Raw genomic sequence first — 27,160 nt, 5'->3', positions numbered from 1 at the left:
TTGTTTGTCTCAATGGTTTTTACATCATGTTTAATGCTGATTGTTTCAGCTGAGTAGGCATGCTTGCTCTTTATTTTCTTATGATTGTGTGTATTGTGGTAGCTCTCATAGATTTAGGCTATGTTTGGCATGCCATTTCAGCTAGCTTATAGCTTATTTGACTAGCTTAAAGCTTATTTGACTAGCTTAAAAGCTCTTCAAAAGTGTTTGGTGAATGAACTTATTTCAGTAGCTTAAAGCTTTAAGCTATAAGCTATCTCAGGTAGCTTATAGCTTAAAGCTTATAGCTTATTAAATTTATTATCATTTTTATCCTTATTATTTTATTAAAATTCCACCATTACCCTTATATATTTATAAAAACACTATACTTATTTTCTCCTCACACTTACGTATGCAGTTCCCGCCACCATTCCCGTCACACCGCTGTGCACCACAGATATTAAAAATATTATATTAATAAAAATAAGTAAAAATTAATATTATATTTTTAAGATGATAAATAACTTGAGTTAATAAAAACATTTAAAGTGATAATAATTTTAATAATAATATCATATAGGTATTAATGTGAAAATAAAGTAATGTTAAATATAAAAATAATTATACAAGTATGTCATTTTATGTCATTTTACTATTTCAGCTTGTTTAACAGCTAGTTTTACCAAATACTTTTGTTTCAATCACGTAGCTTTTCAGCTTTCAGCTAGCTTATCAGTTTTCAGCTATCAGTTAGCTTATAAGCTTTCAGCTAGCTTTTCAGCTTTCAGCTAGCTTATCAGCTAAACATGTCAAACATAGCCTTATTCTCGCATGTTGTAAGTGCCGTTTGACAACCTTTTGAGTTTTATTCTGTACACCTTTGTCCCAAAAAACAAAAAAAAGAGACATGGTGATGATGGGCAAATCTGAATCTTTGTCTCTCGTTCTCTTTCAAAAATTTGAATGCAGTTTTCTGGGGATTTTTTTTTCTTTCAAAAAATGGGCAAATCTGAATCTCTGTCTCTCGTTCTCTTTCGCACATCGCCTTCTTCCTCTCTGCCTCTCGTTCTCTTTCCCTCCGACTCCAATCTGATCTGAATCGCGCACTGCTTCTTCCTCTTTCTCGTTCTCTAAAAAGGGAATCGAAAAACTCAAACTAGGGTATCAGGTATGTTCATTCTGTGATTTTTGGGATATATTTGCAAGTATTGTTCCACCTAATAATCTCTGTTCACATGGATCAATTTGTAATTTGAGCTTGAAGCTCCATCTCTCCATGTTAACTGAAAAGAAAAGAAAAAAAGGATCTTCTTTAGTACTACTTGGTGGTTGAATTTGGGATTCCAAGTTTAATTAATCAAGGAAAACAAAATACATGTTGCTTTGTGTTTAGTTCTTATCATTGATTGTTTATGATGAATTCAGGTCATGGATGTTCCCTTGCCATTGGATAAATTAGCTTTAGAACTGATTAGTAATGAAACCTCCCCTGGAAACACTAGCAAGTAAGTGTCTCCTTATTATTTAGTTTAGATAATTGTGTGAAGGAGTTTTCTATTGACCTTATTATGAATTATGACATTATCTCTGTCCATAAATAACAGCAGCAAGATATATGCAATTCTGGTTGCAACTGGAAGCTTTAATCCGCCTACTTTCGTGCATTTACGCATGTTTGGTGAGTTGCATTAGCAATTAGATTGCAGTGTTTGCTGGATGGAGAAATCCCGAATTTTAAAAGTGCAGTAACTGTTAACATTTGGCATCACATGTTAACCACTGATAGAACATGCTCAATTTATGCTTCAATGTATTAAAAATTAATGCTTATACTAATCAAATACATACAATAAGAATAACATTTTAGATTACTATAAGCTTACAAGAGTTGTTATGAAGTGTTTGACAGTTTGTTTTACATTATAACCAACTCTTTATCTATGTTGTCTTCCTTTATGATTAAATTTGTTATGATCTCTGAGTTTCTGGTCTCTAAATGAAAGTAAAGGAGAGAGGGGAGAGATACCTATTTAAAAACTTCCTTCTAGTTCATTTCAAGTGTCACGTGATGAAATTTCATTGACAAAAATTTTATGAGTTCAGAGTGCTTCAATTTTCAATTTCATTTATTTTCTTGTCTTGTAAAAAAAACTGAATTTATGGATGTTACTCCTAGAGCTTGCAAGAGATGTGTTGAATTCCAAAGGCTACTGTGTAATAGGAGGTTACATGTCACCTGCGAATGATGCATACAAGAAAAAGGTATGTTGTTCACAAGCAGAGAGAGAAAGGGTATCTTAATTTTATTATATAGTACATATATATGTGTATCTGTGAAAGTTGTAAGATGTTCAAATGACTGAATAAGGAAAAATATATGCTTGACATTTGGGGTACACTGCAGTTATACGAAAGTCCATGAGAAACATGTTTGAGGTTTAATAATCTTTTTTTTAAGTTGTTATTCTTCTAGGAATTCAGACATGGAGATCAAGTACTATGCTGCTATTCATACAATCATGATTTTCTTTCTTTTCTTTTCTTTTTTCCCTATTTCAAGCAATACTATTAGTTTCACAGCTGCACATTGGGTTAATTTTCTGTAACTTGTATGTTCATACAGAACCTAATATCTGCTGAACATCGAATACGATTATGTCATCTAGCTTGCAAAAGTTCAGAATTTGTAATGGTTGATCCATGGGAGGTAAATCACTTTTTCTATATGCTAGATTGTACATCTTTTATTCTTTATGCTTATAGAAAAGTTTCATCATCGAAACATTTGAATTTGTAAGAGTGCTTTTATATCATGTATATTATTGCAAGAAATATATCAATCTGGCTGGCCTGATTTCTTCATACTTTTCATTTTTGTTTGGGTATAAACTCACAGGCAAATCAAAGCACATATCAGCGCACTTTAACTGTTCTCTCCAGAGTCCACAGTTCTATTTGTGAGACAGGGTTGGTATCTAGAGGTATGCTCAACAAACAAGTCTTCAAGGAAAGCACATTATTCTAACAAGTTACAAGATGCATTAGTGCCTTTCCTTTGATAAAATCTCATGCTAACCATTTTTTTTTCTTTGCTGATTACTCCCTCCGTTCCTAATTATAAGACCTAGTTTCAAAATTTTCATGTTCCTAAATATAAGACCTCCTACAAAAATCTAGCAAAAGGTTTTGTACTCTTCCATGTTCACCCCTCACATTAATTGTATGTTTTCAATTCCAAAGTTACCACCTACCATTAATTACTACTATTCCAACAAACTATGAATGCAATGATTATTAGTGAGAGAAAATGACAAAGGGTAAATAGGGAAGAATGTATGCATTTTTAAAAAACCAATACACTAATTAGTCACATTAAGTGATTTCTTAATAAGCGCAATTTTTTGGAATAGGTCTTATATTTAGGAACGGAGGGAGTATGATCTAAAAGCAATACGATAATTTTCTTTTGTATTGATTAGTGCAGAATCCCTCAAGGTCATGCTTGTTTGTGGTTCTGATCTCCTCTATTCTTTTGGCATTCCTGGATTCTGGATTCCTGACCAGGTACTTATGCATTGTAGAAAAATCTAATATTACTTAATTTTAGATCGAAGGATGTCATGTCTCTAGCTTAAACTCTACGAGAACATGCATAGTGCAATGTCCTCGTTAATTTGATCCACGTAATATTTTTGGTAAATTATCCTTAAAAGGTAGGGGAAATCAAAGTCAAAGGAGTTGGATTGGTTTTGTGATGTTTTTACTGTTAGAATTGGTATGCTGGTAATGGAAACAATGGACTAAAATTAATTTTCATTTTTTGCTTTAGGTTAAGACTATATGCAGAGATTATGGAGTAGTCTGCATTCGCAGAGAAGGACAAGATGTGGAGAAGACTATATCTGATGATGAAATTTTGAATGCGAATCAGGTATATCACATTCCAAACTTTTTTATTTGTTGCCTTTCTTTATTTGTATTTGACCACATTAAGTTCAAACTATAGGTGTATAAAATCTTTAAATTGATCAATTCCTCTAAACCATGATTAGTTATGTAACAGGATTCACAGTACTATATATTGTCTTGATAGCATTTTTCCATGTTTTTTTGCTGGACAAGAATAAGCTGTTGAATGAATTGCTTTGCTAATTAGCTTTCTTTTTTGTATTTTAATTCACCACTACAATTTTTTTAGGCTAATATTGAAGTTGTGGATGAGCTTGTACCAAATCAAATCAGCTCAACGAGAGTAAGGTAATAATATGACCTTGTTTAAGTGTAAAAACATGATGATTTAACAGAAGGGACAGATTGTTCAATTTTACTGTTTTTTTTACTATTCAGGGATTGCATTGCAAGAGGATTATCAATAAAATATCTTACTGTGGATGAAGTGATTGATTATATCAGAGAGCAGCAATTGTACTTGAACTCAGATGATAAATAATTGCTACACATTGTATTTTATATTGTTTATTAGTCTCTTTTAGAGCCATTAAGATAACTATGATGCCTTTTTTCTTTAAGGTGATTTTTGAGGTTGTAAATTTGCAGATAAGTAAACATTACATGACTTCACAAGGCAATATCAAATACTAATTGATTAAGAATAGTAGTATTAAAGTTGCTCGCTTTAACTCAAGAAAGTTATTACTTTCATGTAATTTTCTTGCTTAGGCACATTGCTTAGGACACCTCTGGGCTCCACCTATGGACTAAGGTAGTAAAGTAAAAGTGATGTGAACAAAATCATGTTACATTTTTTCTTCTAAATGCGTTTTGTCTAGAGTGAGGTGCACTTTACTAATGGGGAAAAGGTGTGGTATGGTTTATGATTGCTTTGACGAGAGTGCTCTTCAAGGTCTAGTGGCTCAAATTAGCTCGAGCAGATTGGGATAGGGCCCTTTGGAGCCTATCAGAGTAAATCTTCTTTGGAAGGTCGATCCTTTCTCTCAGGTTAGCTTTTAGGTTGGTGTTTATTATTTGGGAATCTCCTATGTATATTCTTGATCGAGATTCTTTTTTGTGGGGCGTTCTATCTCATATCTTTTGGGGTTGGCGTTTCAATATTAGGTGATTAGCTTTTTTGTTATACTAATCACTTTATTACCCTGTGCTCTTTTGAGCTTTGTTCCCTAAGCTTTTGCTTAATATATCTTTATGCTTTCTTAAAAAAACAAAATAAAAAAATGAATGTAATATTTTATGTTCAAAATGGTATTAAATATGACATCCATAAAATTGATATCAATTAGTTTTAAACAACTAATTTAGAAATTAACTAAAAAAATTGTACTTTATGTTTTAGTATATATATATTTGAAAGATTAAAATGGTTTTTGTATATTAGAAAAAAAAAGATTAATAATCATAGAGCAATATTTGGGGGTTCGAATCCCAACTCTTGCGAATAGAAAAAACTCCTTGGTCAGCCCCCTACCACTTAGTGCGCTGACCGTGGGGCGATGGAGTGATGTTGCAACTTACATGCCTCTTTGGAGGGAAAGAGGAAGATGAAGTCGGAATCACAATCACAGAGCAATATTCTTCTCACAAAGATCAGAGGTTCTTCTTCACTTCACTTCACACGAAAAAACCATTCAATTTCCCCAATCCAACTCTACAAATTCACATTTATTCATTTTCGTGTTTGAGATCTGTGAAATCACGTTATTAGAGTATATGTATCAACATGGCCTTGCTGACATGGCAAGCCATAACAGAATCAGTTAGTGACCTTGCTGACATGGCAAGCTATAACAGAATCAGTTAGAGTAGTTAGTTAGCTTAGCTTTTCCTTATGATAGCTTGCTGCGCAAGCTTCTTCTCTCTCTATATATAGCTTGGATCTCTTTCTGTAATAGCTACCTTTTCATAATTCAATATTACAATTCTTTTATACAGTTAGAGGTTTCTATTATGGTATCAAGAGCAAGCTACGATCCAGTGGATTTTTCTCTTTGATTCCACCTTTTTCTTCTTCGTCTCAATGGCAGAAGAAGCTTCTCCGACTCAGATTCCAACTCCGACTCCGATTTCGGTTGCGATTCCACAGTTGAGTTCCACCTCGCTGGTTCACAAGCTTCTCTTGAAGCTTGACGACTCGAATTTCCTCTCATGGAAGCAGCATGTGGAGGGAATCGTGCGCACTCACAGATTACAGAGTTTTCTTCTTCATCAGCCTGAAATTCCTCCTCGTTTTCTCTCTGATGCAGATCGAGTCAATTCAGTGGAGAATCCTGCTTTTCTTGTGTGGGAGCAACAGGATTCAGCTTTGTTTACCTGGCTCCTCTCTTCTCTTTCACCATCTGTGCTTCCTACAGTGGTGAATTGTCAACATTCATGGCAAATCTGGGAAGCAGTGCTGGATTTCTTCCATGCACACTCTCTCGCACAGTCTACACAACTCAGATCTGAGTTACGATCCATCACCAAAGGATCGAAGAACACCTCTGATTACCTGAAGCGGATCAAGTCGATAGTGAATGCTTTGATCTCCATTGGTGATCCTGTTACCTATCGTGAACATCTTGAGGCAATCTTTGATGGCCTTCCAGAGGATTATAGTCATCTGATGACTATCGTGACAAGTCGCGAGTTTCCGTGTTCGATCTCGCAAGCAGAAGCGATGGTGATTGCGCACGAAGCGCGTTTGGATCGTTTGCGTCTACGTCAACATGCAGCTTCACCGCCGTCAGCGTTTCTTGCTCAAGCGACTACGCCACCGCAGTCGACACCACAGGCGCCACCGCTTGTGCCATCGCAGTCGCCAGCGCCACCACAAGCGCCACCACCGGTAGCGATTGTTCCTCCTTCGTCGGAAGTCAACTACGTCTCACGCACTGGATCTGATGATCGTGCGTATGAAGTTCGTGACGACGATCGTTCTCGATCTGATGACAATCGCGATCGCGGCGGTTACAACAACCGTGGACGCGGTGGTCGTGGCGGTTACAACAACCGTGGACGCGGCGGTGATCGATCTTCTGTCCAGTGTCAGATCTGCCATAAATATGGTCATGATGCAAGTGTTTGCTACTATCGGGGAAATTCTACATCTCCTGCTACTAACTCTCAGCCAAACATGACTAATCAAGCACCTGCACCTGTGGCACCAACCTTTGGTTTTGGTTCTTCCTTTGGCATGATGCCTCAGTTTGGTTACTCTCCATTTCGTGGTTTTCAACCTTATGGAGCTCTCTCACAGTTTGGAATGTCATTTCCAAACTCAGGATTTGGTTCTGGTTCTCCATATGCTTCTGGTGGAATGTTTACACCTCCTGGTTATGGATTTGGTTCTGGTTATGGATTTGGTTTGCCTCCTAGAGCTCCAGCACCACAGATACGTGCACCACATGCAATGCTAGCCTCTGCACCTTCTACTCTTGGTAATTGGCATCCTGACTCAGGTGCAACTCATCATGTTACTCATGATGCCTCTGTTATTTCAGATGGAATGTCAGTGACTGGGAATGATCAGGTGTACATGGGGAATGGTCAAGGTTTGCCCATTCAATCCATTGGTTCAGCCTCTTTTTCTTCTCCCATTCACACACAAACCACTTTACTTCTTAAAAATCTCTTGCTAGTACCAAATATTACTAAGAATCTGGTTAGTGTTAGTAAGTTTGCTCAGGATAATGGTGTTTATTTTGAATTTCACCCTTTTCATTGCACTGTCAATTCTCAGGATACTTGTAAGACTCTTCTCAGAGGTTCTCTTGGTTCAGATGGTCTCTACTCCTTTGATGGCATGCACTCTTCAAACTTTCATAAGGATCTTTCTCAAGTTCCTGTCTCTTCAGCTTTTTCATTGTCCAAGCCTGCATCTCCTGCAGTGAATACTATTGTTTCTACTTCCAATAATGTACCAAGTCCCACAGCTTATGACTTGTGGCACTCTAGGTTAGGGCATCCTCATTATGAGGCACTGCAATCAGCACTTACCACTTGTAAAATTCCTGTTCCACATAAATCAAAATATACTATTTGTCATTCTTGTTGTGTTGCCAAATCTCATAGATTACCTTCCTCTGCTTCCTCTACTCTTTATACTGCTCCATTAGAATTAATTTTTGCAGATTTGTGGGGTCCTGCATCTATTGAATCTTCTGCTGGCTATTCATATTTCCTGACATGTGTTGATGCCTTTTCTAGGTTTACCTGGATTTATCTCCTTAAAAGAAAATCTGAAACCAGTACTGTTTTTATTCAGTTTCAAGCTATGGTTGAATTAAAGTTTGGTTTAAAAATTAAGTCTGTACAAACAGATGGTGGTACTGAATTCAAACCCTTACTTCCTCATTTCCTAAAGCTAGGCATCACTCATAGACTTACTTGTCCTCATACACACCATCAAAATGGTAGTGTTGAGAGGAAGCATAGACACATTGTGGAGACTGGTTTATCTCTTTTAGCTTGTGCTAACATGCCCACATCCTATTGGGATCATGCTTTTCTCACAGCTACTTTTCTCATAAATAGACTTCCAACTCCAGTTCTTGGCAATCTTAGTCCTTATCACAAACTTTTTAAAGTTCCAGCTGATTACAAGATCCTTAGAGTGTTTGGAAGTGCATGCTATCCTCATCTCAGGCCTTACAATTCTTCCAAGCTCTCTTTTAGATCTCAGGAATGTGTGTTTCTTGGATATTCTTCTTCACACAAAGGGTACAAGTGTCTTGCTAGTGATGGTCGAATTTACATCTCTAAAGATGTACAATTCAATGAATTCAAGTTTCCTTATTCTACTTTGTTTTCCTCAGAATTTCCTGCTTCCAATCCTTCTTCTGTGTCTTCTGTTATTCCTGTTATTTCTTATGTGCCTTCTTTGCAGCAACCAATCCCTTCACCTCATCATTCTCATCCCACTGGCATCTCATCTCCTAATTCAGTTGATTCCCTGCAGTCAATGCCCAATTCACCAGTTCATAGTGCTGCCACTGTCTCAGAACATCCTGCAGCCTCTGGAACTGTCTCTCCCAATGCAGTTTCCAGCACATCTTCCTCAGATCATTTTGCTTCTGCTTCTTCCATCCCAGCTACTACAACAGGCTCTTCTCAGCCTCAACAAGTGACCAATGTGCATCCTATGCAAACTAGAGCAAAGTCTGGTATTGTTAAGCCTAGACTCCTTCCCACTTTGCTTCTGGCCCAAGCAGAACCAGTTACAACAAAACATGCTCTTAAGGATCCAACGTGGATGGCTGCAATGAAGTCAGAGTATGATGCACTCATGTCCAACAATACATGGACTTTGGTCACTCTTCCCACGGGCAGGCATCCAATAGGGTGTAAATGGGTTTTTAGAATCAAAGAGAATGCAGATGGGTCAGTAAATAGATATAAAGCCAGGCTAGTTGCCAAGGGATATCATCAAGTGAAAGGCTTTGACTATGCAGAAACCTTTTCTCCAGTAGTAAAGCCAATCACCATTCGTTTAATTCTCACTTTGGCTGTTTCCAAAAGGTGGCATATTCACCAACTGGATGTGAATAATGCTTTTCTTCATGGGGCTCTCCAAGAAGAGGTTTACATGCAACAACCAGCTGGATTTCAGAATTCTGACAAAACACTTGTGTGCAAGCTAAATAAAGCCTTATATGGGCTTAAACAAGCTCCTAGGGCTTGGTTTGACAGGTTGAAGGCAGCTCTAGTCAAGTATGGGTTCAAAGCAAGTTGTTGTGATCCCTCTCTCTTTACTTTTCACAACAAGTCTAATGTCATCTACATACTAGTCTATGTGGATGATATTATCATCACTGGCAATTTCTTGCCCTTTATTCAAGAAGTGGTTCAAAAACTGAATTCAGAATTTGCTTTGAAGCAATTAGGCCAGCTGGATTATTTCCTTGGTGTTCAAGTTCATCACTTGCAAGATAGATCTCTTCTCCTAACTCAAACTAAATACATAGGTGATCTCCTTGAAAGGGCTGACATGGCTGAAGCTAAAGGCATCTCTACACCTATGGTTAGTGGTGCTAGACTTAGTAAACATGGGGCAGATTATTTTTCAGATCCTACACTCTATAGATCCATTGTTGGTGCCTTGCAATATGCAACATTGACCAGGCCTGAGATTAGTTTTTCAGTGAACAAAGTGTGTCAATTTCTCAGCCAACCTTTGGAGGAGCATTGGAAGGCTGTCAAGCGCATACTTAGGTACCTCAAAGGTACTATTCATCATGGTTTACACATCAGGCCTTGTTCTCTGCACTCTCCAGTCTCTTTGGTGGCTTACTGTGATGCTGATTGGGGGTCAGACCCTGATGATAGACGGTCAACCTCTGGCTCTTGTGTCTTTTTTGGTCCAAACTTGGTCACATGGACTTCTAAGAAGCAGACCTTGGTAGCCAGGTCCAGTACAGAGGCAGAGTATAGAAGTTTGGCTAATACTTCTGCTGAGTTATTATGGATACAATCCTTATTACAGGAATTGCAAGTTCCATTTACAGTACCTAAGGTTTTCTGTGATAATATGGGGGCTGTTGCTTTGACTCACAATCCTGTTCTCCATACTAGGACAAAGCATATGGAACTTGATATCTTTTTTGTTCGAGAGAAGGTTCAAAATCAGTCTCTTTTTGTTCATCATGTCCCTTCTGTTGATCAGATTGCTGACATCTTTACAAAGGCCCTCTCTCCTACTCGTTTTGAAGACCTTAGAAGCAAACTCAATGTGCGTGAGAAACTTGTTTCTCACCTACCTTGAGTTTGAGGGAGGATATTAGAGTATATGTATCAACATGGCCTTGCTGACATGGCAAGCCATAACAGAATCAGTTAGTGACCTTGCTGACATGGCAAGCTATAACAGAATCAGTTAGAGTAGTTAGTTAGCTTAGCTTTTCCTTATGATAGCTTGCTGCGCAAGCTTCTTCTCTCTCTATATATAGCTTGGATCTCTTTCTGTAATAGCTACCTTTTCATAATTCAATATTACAATTCTTTTATACAGTTAGAGGTTTCTATTACACGTTTCTACAAATCGATGTTGATTTTGCGTTTGCAGAATTCACTCGAGCTTTGCTCTTCGACCTCACCAGTGGACGCTCACCGCTCATTCTCATCGATCGATTCAGAAATCACTGCACCAATCCCAGCTCAAACAACTGGTTCGGTTCCTTTCTAATCTCAACCATTTTTTTTTCTCTCAGATTCCAACGTTTTTTGTTTAACTGATTCGCAAATTGCAGCTTCTGCGGCTCCGGTTTGCCATGTGGAAAGGAAGCTCTCACACTTTGCAAGGGAAGCCATGTTCACAGAATAGGTCACACTCTACTCTAACTTCGATTTTTCAATTTTTCATGATTTTCAATTTCATTTTTATTATTGAATTATTTGTGCTCAAATTATCGATGCGGTTATCTAGATATTAGAGTACACTATGTAACGTGTAAGAGAAGCTACTGTTAGTTAGCTTGCTGACTGTGTATGCAGTCAGTTATAGAGTTAGTTAGTGTTAGCTGTCATAGTTAGTTATGCTGAGCTGTCATAACAGCTGTCATAACAGAATCAGTTAGGATTGTTAGCTTGATCAACAAGCTAAGTGCTCTTCTATAAATACTGATGTAATCTCTTGAATCTGTAGCTTTTACAAATCAATGTTAATCAGTTTTCTCATTTACAGTTTTCAACATGGTATCAAGAGCAGGGTACGATCCTTGAGGTCTCTCTTCTCAAATTTTTCTTCTTCATTTTCTTCACCATGGCTGAAGAAGCTCCTGAGATTCCGATTCCCGTTCCAGTTGCAGTGGCTCAACCACAGTTGAGTTCCTCAACTCTTGTTCACAAGCTTTCACTGAAGCTTGATGATACGAATTTTCTTTCATGGAAGCAGCATGTGGAAGGGATCGTTCGTACGCATCGATTGCAGAGTTATCTTGCTCGTCCTGAGATTCCACCACGATTTCTCAGTGAAGAAGATCGTGTGAATGCAGTGGAGAATCCTGCATATCAAATCTGGGAGCAGCAAGACTCTGCTCTGTTCACGTGGTTACTCTCGTCTCTTTCGCCATCGGTGCTTCCTACGGTGGTGAACTGTTCTCAGTCGTGGCAAGTGTGGGAGGCAGTGCTCGATTTCTTCCAAGCACACTCTCTCGCACAGTCAACGCAATTGCGATCTGAAATTCGATCCATCTCCAAGGGATCGAAGTCGTGTTCCGAGTATCTCAAACGTATCAAGTCGATTGTTAATGCGTTGATCACTATTGGAGATCCAATCTCCTATCGTGAACAATTGGAAGCAATTTTTGATGGTTTGCCAGAGGATTACAGTCATCTCCAAACGATTGTCTATAATCGTGAAACACCGAGTTCAATCTCGCAGATCGAAGCAATGATTATCGCGCATGAAGCGCGGCTAGATCGCGCTCGATCTCGTCAGGTTACTGCGAATCCTCCATCGGCGCTGCTGACGCAGGCTTCGCTGCCGCCAGCGACGCAACCTCCATCGTCGGCGCCGTCGCCGGTGCCTTCTGAGGCAAATTATGCTTCCAGTTCCGTCGATTCTTCCTATGAGGAGCGCTCCTTTGATGAGCGCGGTGATGAGCGCAGTGGTTTCTCTGATTCGCGTGGTCGTGGTGGTTATAATGGACGTGGCGGAGGCAACAACTCTCGCGGTGGCTACAATGGACGTGGCGGAGGCAGAGGCAACAATCGCAGTGTGCAATGTCAGATCTGCAAGAAGTATGGTCATGATGCCAGTATCTGCTATCATCGTGCATCTTCCACTCCTTCTATTGGCATGTCTGGCATGAACTCAGGCTATGGAATGCAATTTCCTAATTTCCCTATGGTTCCTATGCCTCAGTTTGGTTTCTCTCCTTACTGTGGTTCTCCTCAGTTTGGAAATCCAACTCAGTTTGGACAACAACAATACTCTGGACCTGGTTCCTCTTTTCCAGGATTTCCTTTTGGTCCTCAGCAGTTTGGTTTTCATCCTTTTGCTGGTACACCTTGGAATAATTCATCCTCTTCTCAGTTCACAAGTGTAGGGCACAGACCTGGAAATTACAATGCAAGACCACCTCAAGCTATGATCACAGGTTCATCACAAGCAGGAGGCTCTTCTGCCTCAGCAAATCTGAGCACTTGGTTCCCTGATTCTGGTGCAACTCACCATGTGACTAATGATGCATCAGTTGTCTCAGATAGTGTTTCTCTTGCTGGTAATGATCACATCTTCATGGGGAATGGACAAGGTTTGCCAATCCTCTCTATAGGATCTGCTTCCTTTCCCTCTCCCTATCATACTAACACCACACTCACTCTCAAAAATCTGCTTTTAGTTCCTGATATAACCAAAAATCTGGTTAGTGTGAGTAAATTTGCAAGAGATAATAATGTTTACTTTGAGTTTCACTCCTCTTTTTGTGTTGTGAAATGTCAGGTCACCTCTAGGGTTCTTCTTAAAGGTCATGTTGGTCCAGATGGCTTGTATGTCTTTGAAGGCATGCACACTCCTTCTCTTTCCAAGAGATCTTCTGTTCAAGTTCCAAGTTCCTTGTCTCCAGTTGCTGTTTCAGATTCAGTTTCTGCCTTGTCAGCTGTTTTCCCTAGTTCTACTATTCCTAGTTCTAGTAATAAATCATCTACTATTGTATGTCCAACCTCTTATGGTTTATGGCACTCTAGACTAGGACATCCTCATCATGAGGCTTTGCATTCAGCTCTCAATAGTTGTAATATTCCAGTACCTAATAAAGCAAAATTTACAGTTTGTTCAGCTTGTTGTCTCTCTAAATCACATAGACTACCTTCTCATTCTTCTAGTACTGTTTATCATTCTCCTTTGGAACTTGTGTTTGCTGATTTATGGGGACCAGCTTCCATTGAGTCCTCTTGTGGATTTTCATACTTTCTTACTTGTGTTGATGCCTATTCTCGCTTTACTTGGATTTTTCCCATTAAGAAGAAGTCTGATACATGTTCTGTTTTCCTTCAGTTTCAAGCCATGGTTGAGTTAAAATTCAGTTTAAAACTTAAATCAGTTCAAACTGATAATGGAACAGAATTTAAGCCTTTAACACCCTATTTCACTAAGTTAGGGATTGTTCATAGGCTTACTTGTCCCTACACACATCATCAAAATGGTAGTGTAGAGCGCAAGCATCGCCATATAATTGAAACAGGTCTTTCCTTGCTAGCACATGCTCATTTGCCATATCAGTTTTGGGATCATGCTTTCCTTGCAGCTGTGTTTCTCATCAACAGATTGCCTACCTCAGTTTTGGGCAATGTTAGTCCTTACTTTAAGCTCTTCAAGGTGCAACCTGATTATAAGCTTCTCAAGGTCTTTGGCTGTGCTTGTTATCCACATCTCAGACCTTATACTCACTCCAAGTTGTCTTTGAGATCCAAGCTTTGTGTGTTTATTGGATACTCTTCTACACATCAGGGTTACAAGTGCATGGACAATGAAGGCAAGATATACATCTCCAAGGATGTCATTTTTGATGAGTTTACATACCCCTATCATGCACTGTTTAATCCTAATGAGAGTGCACCTTCTGGACAAGGATTGTCTTCTGTTATTCCTCTCATACCTGCTGCTGCACACATTCAGCAACCTAATACTGCTGCTGCTGTTTCTGCACCTTCTCCTGAGCATAATGCAGACAGTGTTTCTTCTGTCCAGCAGCAGCCCATGCATTCTCCCTTGCCCTCAGCTTCTTCTGGTTCAGCAGCCCAAGGACATCAGTCATCTACATCTTCTTCTGCTGGTTCTGTTCCTCAACCAGTTGGGAATGTTCACCCTATGCAGACAAGGGCCAAGTCTGGCATTGTCATGCCTAGATTGTTCCCCACCTTGCTTCTTACTCAGGCAGAACCAACAACTACCAAGCAGGCTCTTAAGGATCCCAAATGGCAAACTGCAATGCAGGCAGAATATGATGCTTTGATGGCTAATGGTACCTGGACTTTGGTCCCTCTTCCTAAGGATAGGAAGCCTATTGGATGCAAATGGGTATTTAGAATTAAAGAGAATGCAGATGGAACCATTAATAGGTATAAAGCTAGGCTTGTTGCCAAAGGATATCATCAAGTTAAAGGCTTTGACTATTCAGAAACATTTTCACCAGTGGTCAAACCTATTACAATCAGACTTATTCTCACTTTGGCCATCACCAAGCAGTGGCATATTCACCAATTAGATGTGAATAATGCCTTTCTTAATGGAGCTCTCCAAGAGGAGGTTTATATGACTCAACCTACTGGTTTTCAGAATTCAGATACTACACTTGTGTGCAAGCTACACAAAGCTCTCTATGGCCTCAAACAGGCCCCTAGAGCATGGTTTGAAAGGTTAAAGTCAGCCTTAGTTAAGTATGGGTTCACACCTAGCAAGTGTGATCCATCCTTGTTTACTTTTTACATAAAAGGTTCAGTCATATACATTCTTGTTTATGTGGATGATATCATCATTACTGGCAATTCTCTGCCTTTGGTACAGCAAGTAGTGCAGAATCTTGACTCTGAATTTTCTCTGAAGCAACTGGGTCAGCTTGATTATTTTCTTGGAGTTCAGGTTCATCACTTGAAAGATAGGTCCTTGCTTTTAACTCAAACCAAGTACATACATGATTTACTTGAAAGAGCTGAAATGGGGGAAGCAAAGGGTATTTCTACTCCTATGATTGGTGGTGCCAAGTTGAGCAAGTATGGGTCTGATTATTTTGCAGATCCAACCTTGTACAGGTCCATTGTTGGTGCCCTGCAGTATGCTACTCTCACAAGGCCAGAAATCAGTTTTGCTGTGAATAAAGTTTGCCAGTTTCTTAGCCAGCCCTTAGAAGATCATTGGAAGGCTGTCAAACGTATTTTAAGGTATCTTAAGGGTACTATTCATCATGGTCTTCACCTCAATCCTTGTTCCTTGTCCTCTACAGTTCCTCTTGTTGCATTTTGTGATGCTGATTGGGGTTCTGACCCTGATGACAGAAGGTCCACCTCAGGATCTTGTGTGTTTTTTGGTCCTAACTTGGTGTCTTGGAGTTCCAAAAAGCAAACCTTAGTTGCTAGGTCCAGTACTGAGGCTGAATACAGGAGCCTTGCCAATACTTCTGCTGAGTTACTTTGGATACAATCTTTGTTGCAAGAGCTCAAGGTCCCCTTTTCTTCTCCTAGAGTTTTCTGTGACAACATGGGGGCTGTGGCTTTAACACACAACCCTGTTCTGCACACCAGAACAAAGCATATGGAGCTTGATATCTTTTTTGTCAGGGAAAAGGTGCTGAATGGCTCTCTCTTTGTTCACCATATTCCTTCTGAAGACCAGCTTGCAGATATTTTTACCAAGGCTCTTTCTCCAACCCGGTTTGAGCTTCTTCGTTCCAAACTCCATGTGGCTGAGAAAATCCTTTCCTCACCACCTTGAGTTTGAGGGGGTCTATTAGAGTACACTATGTAACGTGTAAGAGAAGCTACTGTTAGTTAGCTTGCTGACTGTGTATGCAGTCAGTTATAGAGTTAGTTAGTGTTAGCTGTCATAGTTAGTTATGCTGAGCTGTCATAACAGCTGTCATAACAGAATCAGTTAGGATTGTTAGCTTGATCAACAAGCTAAGTGCTCTTCTATAAATACTGATGTAATCTCTTGAATCTGTAGCTTTTACAAATCAATGTTAATCAGTTTTCTCATTTACAGTTTTCAACACTAGATTTCAAGATTTGTTGATTTTTATGAGTTTTTTTGTTTTGTTTTGGATATTATGTCTCAGATGTTATGTTGAAGGTGTTGTTGATTGTTCAGAAGCTTTTGCAAGAGAACAAGCACAGTTCAAAGAGGGACATCTATTACATGCATCCATCTGTGTTTTTGGGTGAGTCTTTTAGGATTTGGGTAAATGTCATTTGGTTTAAGAATAAGATTAATAATAATAATTGCCTTTCAGTTTCTTTCTGTTCATATGTTTTTTTAGTTTTTGTACTATGGTTCCAGCTATTGTGAAAACTTGAATTTTTTAAGAGTTCTAGAACAGCATTGACTAGAGTTGTCATCATTGTTTCTCTACTGCTGCGAGGTTGAAGCCAAGTTGTATAGTCTTATTAGGTTCCATTTTGAGTTATACAATGATCTTCGCGTATAAAAGGCTTTGGATATCTTATGGAAAAAGTTTGCAAAGTTATACTATGATTCTGAATTATACACAACTTGCCACAATCTTGTACACATGATTGTTTAAAAGTCAATGCCATGACTGCTATATTGCTGATTCTTAAACGGTTTATTTCTATGTTTATAGCTTTAACTACTGCTGTATGACACAATTATTTCTTTTTCATGTGATCTATTCCTTTTCACAATGCAGATCAGTCAGTTGTGGACCGCTCAATAAATGATATATGTGTCATTATGCAGTGCAGTCGCCATGACCTTAATGTGGTAGAACTTTTTGCACTATATTTTCAGTTTGGGTCTCTTAACTTGGTGTATTTTGGTAAATAAAACTTCATGTAAATTTTCTGCTATTCTTCTTCTCTTGCAGCTTATTCATTTGAAATAGAAAGCAATTCATGCTTCATGTTTGAGAGGCTTATGTTTTTTCCTTTCATTTTTCTTGTTTGCAGGTACCTGCTGGGAAAGGGTACAAGAGGAGATCATACACTCGATCTTGGAAATTTCACTTTTCTGTCATTCCCTTTATATTTTCTTTTTTTGACGGGGTCATTCCCTTTATATGAACAATGATAACAGTTTTATTTCACATCTGATACTATTTCATGAGTGCATAACTTTTTGTATAAAACAAAATCCCCCCCCCCCCTGGTGCATCTGAAAGTTGATATGAAATTCAAAGGATACTTATTATAATAATTGTTATTTTTGAGTTTTGAGATCTATTGTCGCCATTGGTTTGACAAATTCCATTGCTATCATAACTGATGACTGTGAAAAAATATGGTTCTATTATGATTCTTCCTAGTTTATACTCAGAACATTAATAAGCCAGGCATATATGACATTCTTCCATTTGAATTCTTCTCTCTTGCTTTGTCTGAAATTGTTAATTACTTTTCTCAAAGCTGATACTTTTTTGCCTTCTGCTCAGTTTCTTCATATTCTAGTACCATGTCTAAATGTGTTCAACTGGTAAGACTTATGCATCAAATTTATTCCTGCTATAGGATAGTCATGGGCTGGATAAGATTCTTTGAAGGAAAAAGGATATATGACTGCATCAGTTCTCCCAACACTGTAAGAACTAGGAACTAATTTTGCTGCATTAATTTTCACCATATAAATTACATATAACCATATAGCTTTCTGCAGGCCCACCCTATCCTACTTTCTGGGTGAATATACTTAAATAGTTTAGCTTCCTTCTTCTAAGTTCTGATCATATTTTCTACTTCATAGTAAAATAAAAAATGATCAGAGATGAGGAAAACAGTACTTAACTCCTGTGTATAGATATCGTTAGTGTTGCTCATTACATATTAGTTGTCGAGAAAGAATCAGGTAAGCAAATGCTTTTGTTTTTGAGAAAAGAAGGAGGCGAAAAATAAAGAAGGCTCTTTCGTGACATATTTCCTATTGAAAAGACAGTCTATGTTGAACTTCACTTGCAGTTTTCCAAAGATTAGCAAACGACCAGTTCTGTAGTGCAAATCGTTGCATCATCATCACTGTAAGCCATCAATGTCTGTGGCGTTCTAAATACATTGTTTCAATTCTTTGTACAGGAAAGAGGTTACCCAGATATCCCTACTAGTGAAGGTGTGAAAAACACTAGAAAGGGGGGGGGGGGGGTTTGAATAGAGTTTTTAAGCAAAAGCTTCGCTTTTTGGCATTTTGACAAACTCAAGGATAAGAACTAGGTGCTAGAGAATATGAATTAGAGCACACACTGTTAGAGAAAACAGAAAGAGAGAAAAAGAAATGCATCTGAAAACTTCTATTATGAATTGGTTAAACTGATACAGAGAAGATGAATCCTTATATAGGATTGTAGAAGCTTGTTCAGCAAGTTAAGCTAACAACCTAACTGCTATAACTACTCCTAACTGAATTGACAGCTGGCATAACAGAATTGACAGCTAACATAACAGAATAACAGAAAAAACTAGTGTGTCCAGCTGACATTCCAGCTGGCACAAACACAAGTACACATATGCGATATTTTCATATCCCTAACCTTCCTATTCACTCTAATACACCCCCTCAAACTGAAGTAGGTGACAACATAAGATGTTTGTCAACTACATTCAGTTTGTCTCTCATAAGTAGAAATCTGGTTGGAGATAGGGCCTTTGTGAAGATGTCAGCTCTTTGATGTTCTGAGGGCACATGCTGAACAACTAGGCTCTTGGCTTGCACTTTTTCCCTGACAAAAAATAGATCCATTTCCATGTGCTTTGTCCTTGTGTGTAAAATTGGATTATGAGTTAACAAAACAGTACTCATATTATCACATAAGACAGTAGGAACAGTAAAAGCAATCTTCAACTCTGTGAGAAGTGATTCCACCCATAGTAATTCTGCTGTTGTGTTAGCAAGGCTTCTATACTCAGCCTCTGTGCTAGACCTGGCCACTAGTGTTTGCTTCTTTGCAGTCCAAGAAATAAGATTTGGCCCCAAAAAGACACAAGACCCAGATGTAGACCTTCTATCATCTGGATCTGATCCCCAGTCAGCATCACAAAAAGCCAACAAAGGAAGAGGCTGTGTCATTGAACAAGGCTGCAAGAGCACTCCATGAGTGATAGTACCTTTGAGATACCTCAAAATTCGCTTTACTGCCTTCCAATGCTCCTCATGAGGATCAGACAAAAATTGACAGACCTTGTTCACTGCATAAGATATTTCAGGTCTAGTTATTGTTGCATATTGAAGAGCCCCAACTACACTTCTATATTCAGTGGGATCATGCAAGCTAGTCCCTCCATGCTTGGTAAGCTTTGCCCCAAACTGCATAGGTGTAGAGATAGGTGCAGCATCTGCCATATTCACCTTTGTTAGAAGATCATTGATGTATTTTGTTTGATTGAGAAGAAGACTGCCATTGGCCAGGTGTGTGACTTGAACACCCAAAAAATAATCAAGCTGTCCTAGTTGCTTTAGAGCAAAAATAGAATGAAGCTTGGCAGTGAGCTGCTGAATAAGGACCATAGAATCACCAGTAAGAATTATATCATCAACATATATCAACATATAGATGCAGCCAAGAGGAGAGTTGTAGGTGAAAAGTGAGGGATCACATTTACTAGCTTTGAACCCAAACTGAAGCAACACTTCTTTAAGCCGATGAAACCAAGCCCTTGGGGCTTGTTTGAGGCCATAGAGAGCCTTGTGCAACTTGCACACCAATGTCTTGTCCTTATGCTCAAACCCAGGAGGTTGAGTCATATACACTTCCTCCTCCAAGACACCATTTAGAAAAGCATTATTAACATCTATTTGCTGTAATGGCCATCCTCTGGAAATAGCAAGGGACAAGATGAGTCTCACTGTGATTGGTTTGACTACTGGAGAAAAGGTCTCAGAGTAGTCAAAGCCTTGAACTTGACTATAGCCCTTAGCCACCAATCTGGCTTTGTATTTGTTGATGGAGCCATCAGGATTCTCCTTGACTCTATAAATCCACTTGCATCCCACTGCTTTTCGGTTGGAAGGGAGAGGGACAAGAGACCAAGTACCATTGCTCATAAGAGCATTATACTCTTCCTTCATAGCTTGTAACCATTTGTCATCCCTCATAGCTTGTTTAACAGTGGTTGGTTCCATGTGTGTCAACAATAGAGTAGGATTAAGTCTTGGTTTGATAATGCCTGATTTAGATCTAGTTTGCATAGGATGAGCATTCACAGGTACTGCAACAGTAGAAGCTGAACTTGCAGCATGTACCCCTGAGGATGTAGCCATTTCTTGATGTGCTGATTCTGAGGATGCATGCTCAGCTGGCTGAGATGTTGAAACTAAACCAGAACCAGTAGGAATTGGAGAAGGTTGTGACTGCAGGTCTGATGCTTCGGATTGTGGAGAAAGTGGCCCAGGATTAGCCAATTCAGTAGAGATTGGAGCTGGAGAGGGCTGAGGCATGCTCCTAGATATGATAGGAACAGTAGAAAGAGGAAAATACTCTGCTGAAGAGGTTGGTGGTGAAAAAGGTTCAGAAGGAAAGAGAGTAGTATAGGGGAATCTATGTTCATGAAACAGAACATCCTTGGAAACATATATTCTACCAGATTGATCAAGACATTTGTAACCCTTATGACTGGAAGAATAACCCAAGAACACACACTCTTTTGAGTGCAAAGACAATTTGTTGGAATTATAAGGCCTGAGAAATGGAAAACAAGCTGAACCAAATATTTTGAGGCTTTTAAAATCAGGATGATTACCATACAATTTGAAGTAAGGACTAGCACCTTGTAGAGTAGTAGTAGACATACGATTTATGAGATAAGTGGCTGTGAGGAAAGCATGATCCCAAAAATGCAAGGGCATAGAAGCATGAGATAACAAAGCTAAACCTGTTTCTACTATGTGCCTATGTTTCCTTTCAACACTCCCATTTTGATGATGAGTATGGGGACAAGTGACCCTGTGGACAACTCCTAGGGCCTGAAAATGACCAGTTAAAGGTTTAAATTCCCCTCCCCCATCTGTTTGGACACTCTTAAGCTTGTGGCCAAATTGCAATTCAATCATGGTGTGAAAATTGACAAAGGTAGTGTAGGTATCAGATTTCTTCTTTAAGGGAAAAATCCATGTATATCTTGTGAATGCATCAACACATGTTAGAAAATAGAAGAAACCACAAGAGGATTCCATAGAAGATGGTCCCCACAAATCAGCAAACACCAATTCAAAGGGTTTTGTGTAAACTGTGGTTGAAGAAGAAGGCAAGCGATGTATTTTGCTCAAACAACAAGCTTTACAAAAAGAAAACACACTTTTATTGCTTGAAACTGGAACATTACACAAAGACAAAGTTTGCTTGAGAACATCATGATGGGGATGACCCATTCTATTATGCCACAACTCATAAATGGAAATATTACTACTACTATTACAAGGTGCAGAACTTGAAACACTAGAATTCACTAATGAAGAAGGCAAATCAATAGCAGAAGATGCTTTGTTTCCTACAGGCTGAGAAGCTAAGCCAGCCTGTGCCAGTGGCTGAGAATGCAAAGAAGACTGAAACAAAGAAGCTTTAACAGGAGAGTGAGACACAGCTTGTGAGGGTGGTCCATCAAAGTAATAAAGACCATCATCACCAACACTTCCAGTGAGAAGAAGTTCAGAGGTGTCCTGATGACGAACAGCACAAAAATTGGCATGAAAAGTGAAGTAAACATTATTATCTTTAGCAAAACGACTAACACTAACTAGATTCTTTGTAATAGAAGGAACAAGGAGCAACTTATTAAGAATTAAAATAGCTTTAGGATTAAAAAGAGAGGGAAGAGTGGCTGAACCTATGGACTGAATTGGTAATCCTTGACCATTGCTCACCAGAAGTTGATCTTGTGTTGCTAGAGGCACATTATCCACAAAAATGCCAGGATTGTTTGTCACATGATGTGTGGCCCCAGAGTCAGGACACCAATTCACTTGAGGTGCAGCAGTGAATTGTGTAGAAGATGCAGGAGCAGTAGTCAACATGGCCTGAGGAGCAACACCAGTGGGAGCTGGATGTTGTGGAGACCTTGGAAAAGTGGTTGGCTGAGGAGCCCAAGGTCTTGCAAATTGCATACCAGCAGCTTGTGGAAATTGCATTCCAGCAGCTGGAGGAAAATGCATTCCAGTTGGTTGAGGAAATTGCATGCCAGAGATAGGTGGAACACACCAAGGAGGCCAAGTAGGCATACCAGGACCTGAATTAGCATTAGAACCATACTGTGGATACATGGGATTGTAGGATGCATAAGGTGTAATCCCAAAATTAGCCATAGAAGGAAAACCCCCAAATTGCATTGGAGAAAACCCTAAATTGGGACTAACATTCCCAAATTGACCAGAATTTCCAGATTGTCCAGAATTACCATGAGGATTAGTACCAGGAGCAACTCCTGAAGGGCGTGACCAGCAAGAAGCTGTGTCATGACCCCATTTGTTGCAGTATGTGCACTGGACATTGCGTCCTCTCCCGCGCCCGCGTCCTCTGCCATAGCCACCAAAATTGCGATTTTGTTCATCGCGACTCTCATAGCCAGAAGCAACAGTACCATCGAGTGGCTGGGAAGAAGCGACACTGGTTGCAGGAGGTTGCGGCGCTGGCGATGGCGGCGCCGGAGTATGCTGAGTCCACAGAGCTTGTGGCGGCGGCGCCGGTGCAGTAGAAGATGAAGGCGGATTTTGCGCCTGTGCAAGGAACACTGCAGGAGTGGTTTCAGCTTGTTGTTTCTTTCGCATCCTATCAAATCGTGCTTCATGCGAAATCACCATAGCTTCCACCTCAGAAATCGAGTAGTAGGTTGTTTGGTTGTAGATAACCGTCATCAAAGCACTGTACTCTTCAGAGAGACCATCGAAAATAGCTTCCAGATGATCACGGAAAGTCACAGGTTCTCCAATTGAAGCAAGCGTATTCACAATCGTTTTGATCCTTTGCAGAAATTCAGAAGCAGTTTTGGTACCTTTTGTGATGTTCTTCAACTCATTCCTCAATTGTGTTGACTGAGCACGCGATTTGGCATTGAAAAACGAGTGAATCTCTTCCCAGATCTGCCAAGAGTGCACACACTGGATCACATTGGGAAGAATCGAAGGCGAAAGCGTAGAAAGAAGCCAGGTGAAGAGGAATGAATCCTGTTGCTCCCAATCTGAAAACTCAGGATTCACATTCTCCATGATTCGATCTTCCTCAGTCAAGAATTTCACAGGAATTTGAGGAGGATCTTGAACGAATTTCTGCAGCTTGTGAGATCTGATGACACCTTCTACTTGTTGCTTCCATGAGTAAAAGTTGGAATCATCAAGCTTGATGCTCAATTTGTGAGAGAATGCTTGAGAAAGAGAATTCGTAGAAGAAGGAGTAGGCAGAGAAGAAGGTGAAGACTCCATAGCCATGGATCTTAAGCTCTTGATACCATGTTAGAGAAAACAGAAAGAGAGAAAAAGAAATGCATCTGAAAACTTCTATTATGAATTGGTTAAACTGATACAGAGAAGATGAATCCTTATATAGGATTGTAGAAGCTTGTTCAGCAAGTTAAGCTAACAACCTAACTGCTATAACTACTCCTAACTGAATTGACAGCTGGCATAACAGAATTGACAGCTAACATAACAGAATAACAGAAAAAACTAGTGTGTCCAGCTGACATTCCAGCTGGCACAAACACAAGTACACATAGGCGATATTTTCATATCCCTAACCTTCCTATTCACTCTAATACACACGTATGTTATCCTGGTTCACTTGAGATAAAAGCTCAAGCTAGTCCAGTCCACCCGTGAAGGTGATTTCTTCCTTCTGATGAAGGCAATTCACTAAAATCAATGAGTGTTACAACTGCACTTGCAACCTGCTAAGTGACTAACAATACACTGATTTTCTCACTAGTATTCTCTCCAGAAGCTGATCTACCGATCCTCTCAAGACTAGCTAAACACTGAATCAACCTTGATTCAGTCCTCTCAAGATCCGACCAACCTTGGTCTCTTAAGGAACTTACAAAGTGTTTGTAAAAGCTTTTGGGTTTACAAGAATTGCTTCTGAAAAGCTAATGGTAAACTCAGATGTTTAAGAACAGTGAAGAAATATTGCTAAGAGATTGGTTCGAATGAATTCAAGAATATCAGTAAAGTTTCTTAGCTTCTTTCTTCTATCTTCAGCCCTTATATACTCCAAGACATAAGGTGTAGCCGTTGCTAGGGTTTTGCCCGTTGGAGTGGCAATCTTGTAATATCAGACTGCTAGGCTGAACGAGGTAGGTGGCGGACAGACTGAGACTGTACGATGTGTACTATGACAGCGACCTGTCCTTTCACCAGCTGACTTATGATCTGGAGTGCTTCAGATGAACGTTGGTGAAGCTTCTGATCAGAGTCAGACGGAAGCTTGGATCCTCTGACCTTGCAACTTCTGCTTCTGAACAAGTTCCTCAGAACTTCTGAACGTCAGAGCTAGAATAGCCTGGGTCTTCAGAGCCAACTTCTTACAGGTCTTCAGAACTTGAGTCTTCTACTTTCAGAACCGTTCCTTCTGGAACATCTGGTCTTCAGAGCTTCTGACTCCGGTTCTTCAGTACCTCTTGAGAGCTTCTATCTTCAGAACTTCTGAAGGATTTGCCACTGTTCTGAACGAACATGATAAGCTTTAAAACTCTCTTTTTAGTAACCCTTGGTTCTTCTTCTTCTGATGGAATCGGCTGGGTCAGAATCAGAACCTGTTTGTCACAACTCAAGGAGACAAACGTTAGGGTACCACAATTGTTCATCATCACAAACCTTAATTGTAATAATCAAAATATAGAGATGCAACCACTGATCAAACCTTGATCTTACAACAAGAAGGTGTGAAAAATCTCTCACTTAACTAAAGATATTATGCTATCAAAAAAAAAAAAGCTGCATGTGAGTTTGCCCTTTCATACAGCATTATGAACGTTTGTGTGTGCACATAGTTACAAATGTTCATGAAGGTCTGAGTTTGATTTCATTCATTTTGTATCCTAACAGGTTTTTGCGGCTTCTGGTTGATAATTTGCACCTCCCCGCGTATTGCTTGGTAGATTGTGATCCCTATGGCTTTGACATCTTAACCACTTACAGATTTGGTTCCATGGTTAGTATTTGTAGAGTTTATCAATTCAGAAATGCTTCAAAGTGTCTTTTCAGGGATCTGAATATGAAATGTGCAGGATTACTGAATGGATTGAATTTAAATCTGTTTAATGGCTGATTTATATTTTCATAGTCTGTCTGACTAATCTATTCCCTTTTATTTTGTTAGCAAATGGCTTATGACATGAAACATCTTCGTGTCCCAGAGATACACTGGCTTGGAGCTTTTCCTTCAGATTCTGAGAGATATTTGGTCCCAAAACAGTGCCTTCTTCCTCTGACTGCTGAAGGTAACTACAGGTATTACTTGTTGTTCTCTCGATTGAATTAGTTGTATATCTGAGCTAATATGTATTGCATCTTCAATATTCTTAAAAAGACAAGAGAAAAATTGAAGCCATGCTGCTTAGATGCTATCTGCAAAGGGAGATGCTACGATGGAGGTAATATTCATACACATCCTCTGACATTTGTTGTCTTCAACCGGATTAAGATTGTCTGCTGTGTCTTGTATTAACTTGTTTATGAAGGTTGGAGTTAAAGCTGATGCTGCAGAAAGGAGTTAAGTTTGAGCTTGAAGCATTATCTGTGCGTACTCTTGCATTCTTGACAGAGTCTTACATACCTTCTAAAATTCATGGTAAACTGAAATTCTAGCATGTTGGATATTGATGCGTTAAGCATTACAAGATCAATTTGGTTTACTACGCTTTTTGGAAGAATATTTAGTAAAGTGATATATTTGGACTTTAGAGTTCATCCCAATGATTTGTTGCAAAGTCATAGACCTCACAAGGTTGGTTCTCCTAGTGTCTGTTATGTTCCTTTTGCATTTTAAGTTGTGATGTGTAGCAGTGGGTCTGTGTAGTGTGTACTTGTATAGTAGGATCTTTGGTTCAACAATCTTAGAGTCATCGATAACCTTGTATTTTTTTTTGACACCAGCCTTGTGTTGTAAGGGGGTTTCTATTATGGATATCCCTATAAATTGGAAAGTCCATTTGAGATTTCTCGTTTAAATATTTTTACTTTTGCCTTTTTTGGTCCGAATGTTATGTTTAATTTAAGAATTTACTTGCATTAACAACTAATCACTTTTAGGTAGCTGCATGTTTAAGAGTAATGATTATTTTCATCTTCTAAAATTGTACAGAAGGTTCACATTGAAGTTGCAATTATATTCCATTCCGGTTGCATTTTGATTGTTAATGACTATTGTGGGTTATTGTGAAATCACCGAAATGCAAACATGGTGATGATGTATTTGCATTTTGCAATGAATATGGGAGGAAAATGAAAGGATGGATGCTAAATAAGTAGAACAAAAGGGAAAAGAACAGAAATAACTCAAATAAGTGTGAAACCTCTCTACTTTTTATTGGTTGAATTAAAATGAGAAAAATAAATAAATTTATATTAACTCCCTTCTAAATT

The 27,160-nt window shown here is 39.1% G+C and overlaps 1 protein-coding gene across 16 annotated transcripts; it reads left to right on the top strand.

The window, feature by feature from the left end:
• The first annotated feature begins 895 nt into the window (after window positions 1-895).
• On the top strand, window positions 896-26,762 carry LOC130734614 (nicotinamide/nicotinic acid mononucleotide adenylyltransferase-like). Of its 16 annotated transcripts, none has more exons than XM_057587111.1 (19): window positions 896-1,150; window positions 1,408-1,487; window positions 1,590-1,660; window positions 2,159-2,244; window positions 2,606-2,689; window positions 2,879-2,963; window positions 3,467-3,546; window positions 3,812-3,913; window positions 4,181-4,239; window positions 10,997-11,099; window positions 11,181-11,254; window positions 16,707-16,808; window positions 17,298-17,371; window positions 17,557-18,184; window positions 18,559-18,617; window positions 25,622-25,727; window positions 25,896-26,016; window positions 26,106-26,169; window positions 26,257-26,762. In XM_057587111.1, the coding sequence occupies exons 2-13, from the start codon at window positions 1,411-1,413 to the stop codon at window positions 17,326-17,328; spliced, it is 954 nt and encodes a 317-aa protein (XP_057443094.1). In that variant the 5' UTR covers window positions 896-1,150; window positions 1,408-1,410; the 3' UTR covers window positions 17,329-17,371; window positions 17,557-18,184; window positions 18,559-18,617; window positions 25,622-25,727; window positions 25,896-26,016; window positions 26,106-26,169; window positions 26,257-26,762. The 16 variants fall into 16 exon arrangements, with proteins under 16 accessions (XP_057443094.1, XP_057443095.1, XP_057443096.1 ...); XM_057587112.1 differs by having other exon boundaries at window positions 897-1,150; window positions 1,587-1,660; window positions 16,739-16,808; XM_057587113.1 differs by having other exon boundaries at window positions 897-1,150; window positions 1,587-1,660; window positions 16,739-16,808; window positions 17,298-17,426.
• The last annotated feature ends 398 nt before the right edge of the window (window positions 26,763-27,160 follow it).

The sequence above is a fragment of the Lotus japonicus genome, chromosome 1 (assembly GCF_012489685.1).
Source record: "Lotus japonicus ecotype B-129 chromosome 1, LjGifu_v1.2".
NCBI classification, from domain to species: domain Eukaryota; kingdom Viridiplantae; phylum Streptophyta; class Magnoliopsida; order Fabales; family Fabaceae; genus Lotus; species Lotus japonicus.
This window is presented reverse-complemented; position numbering and strand designations above follow the sequence as displayed.

Coding starts and splice junctions, on each gene's coding strand:
- LOC130734614 (XM_057587104.1), top strand. CDS start 1,411: ATGGATGTTCCCTTGCCATTGGATAAATTAGCTTTAGAACTGATTAGT. Junction 4,240..10,996: donor ATCAGCTCAACGAGAGTAAG/GTAATAATATGA, acceptor TTGCGTTTGCAG/AATTCACTCGAGCTTTGCTC. Junction 16,809..17,297: donor GCATCCATCTGTGTTTTTGG/GTGAGTCTTTTA, acceptor TTCACAATGCAG/ATCAGTCAGTTGTGGACCGC.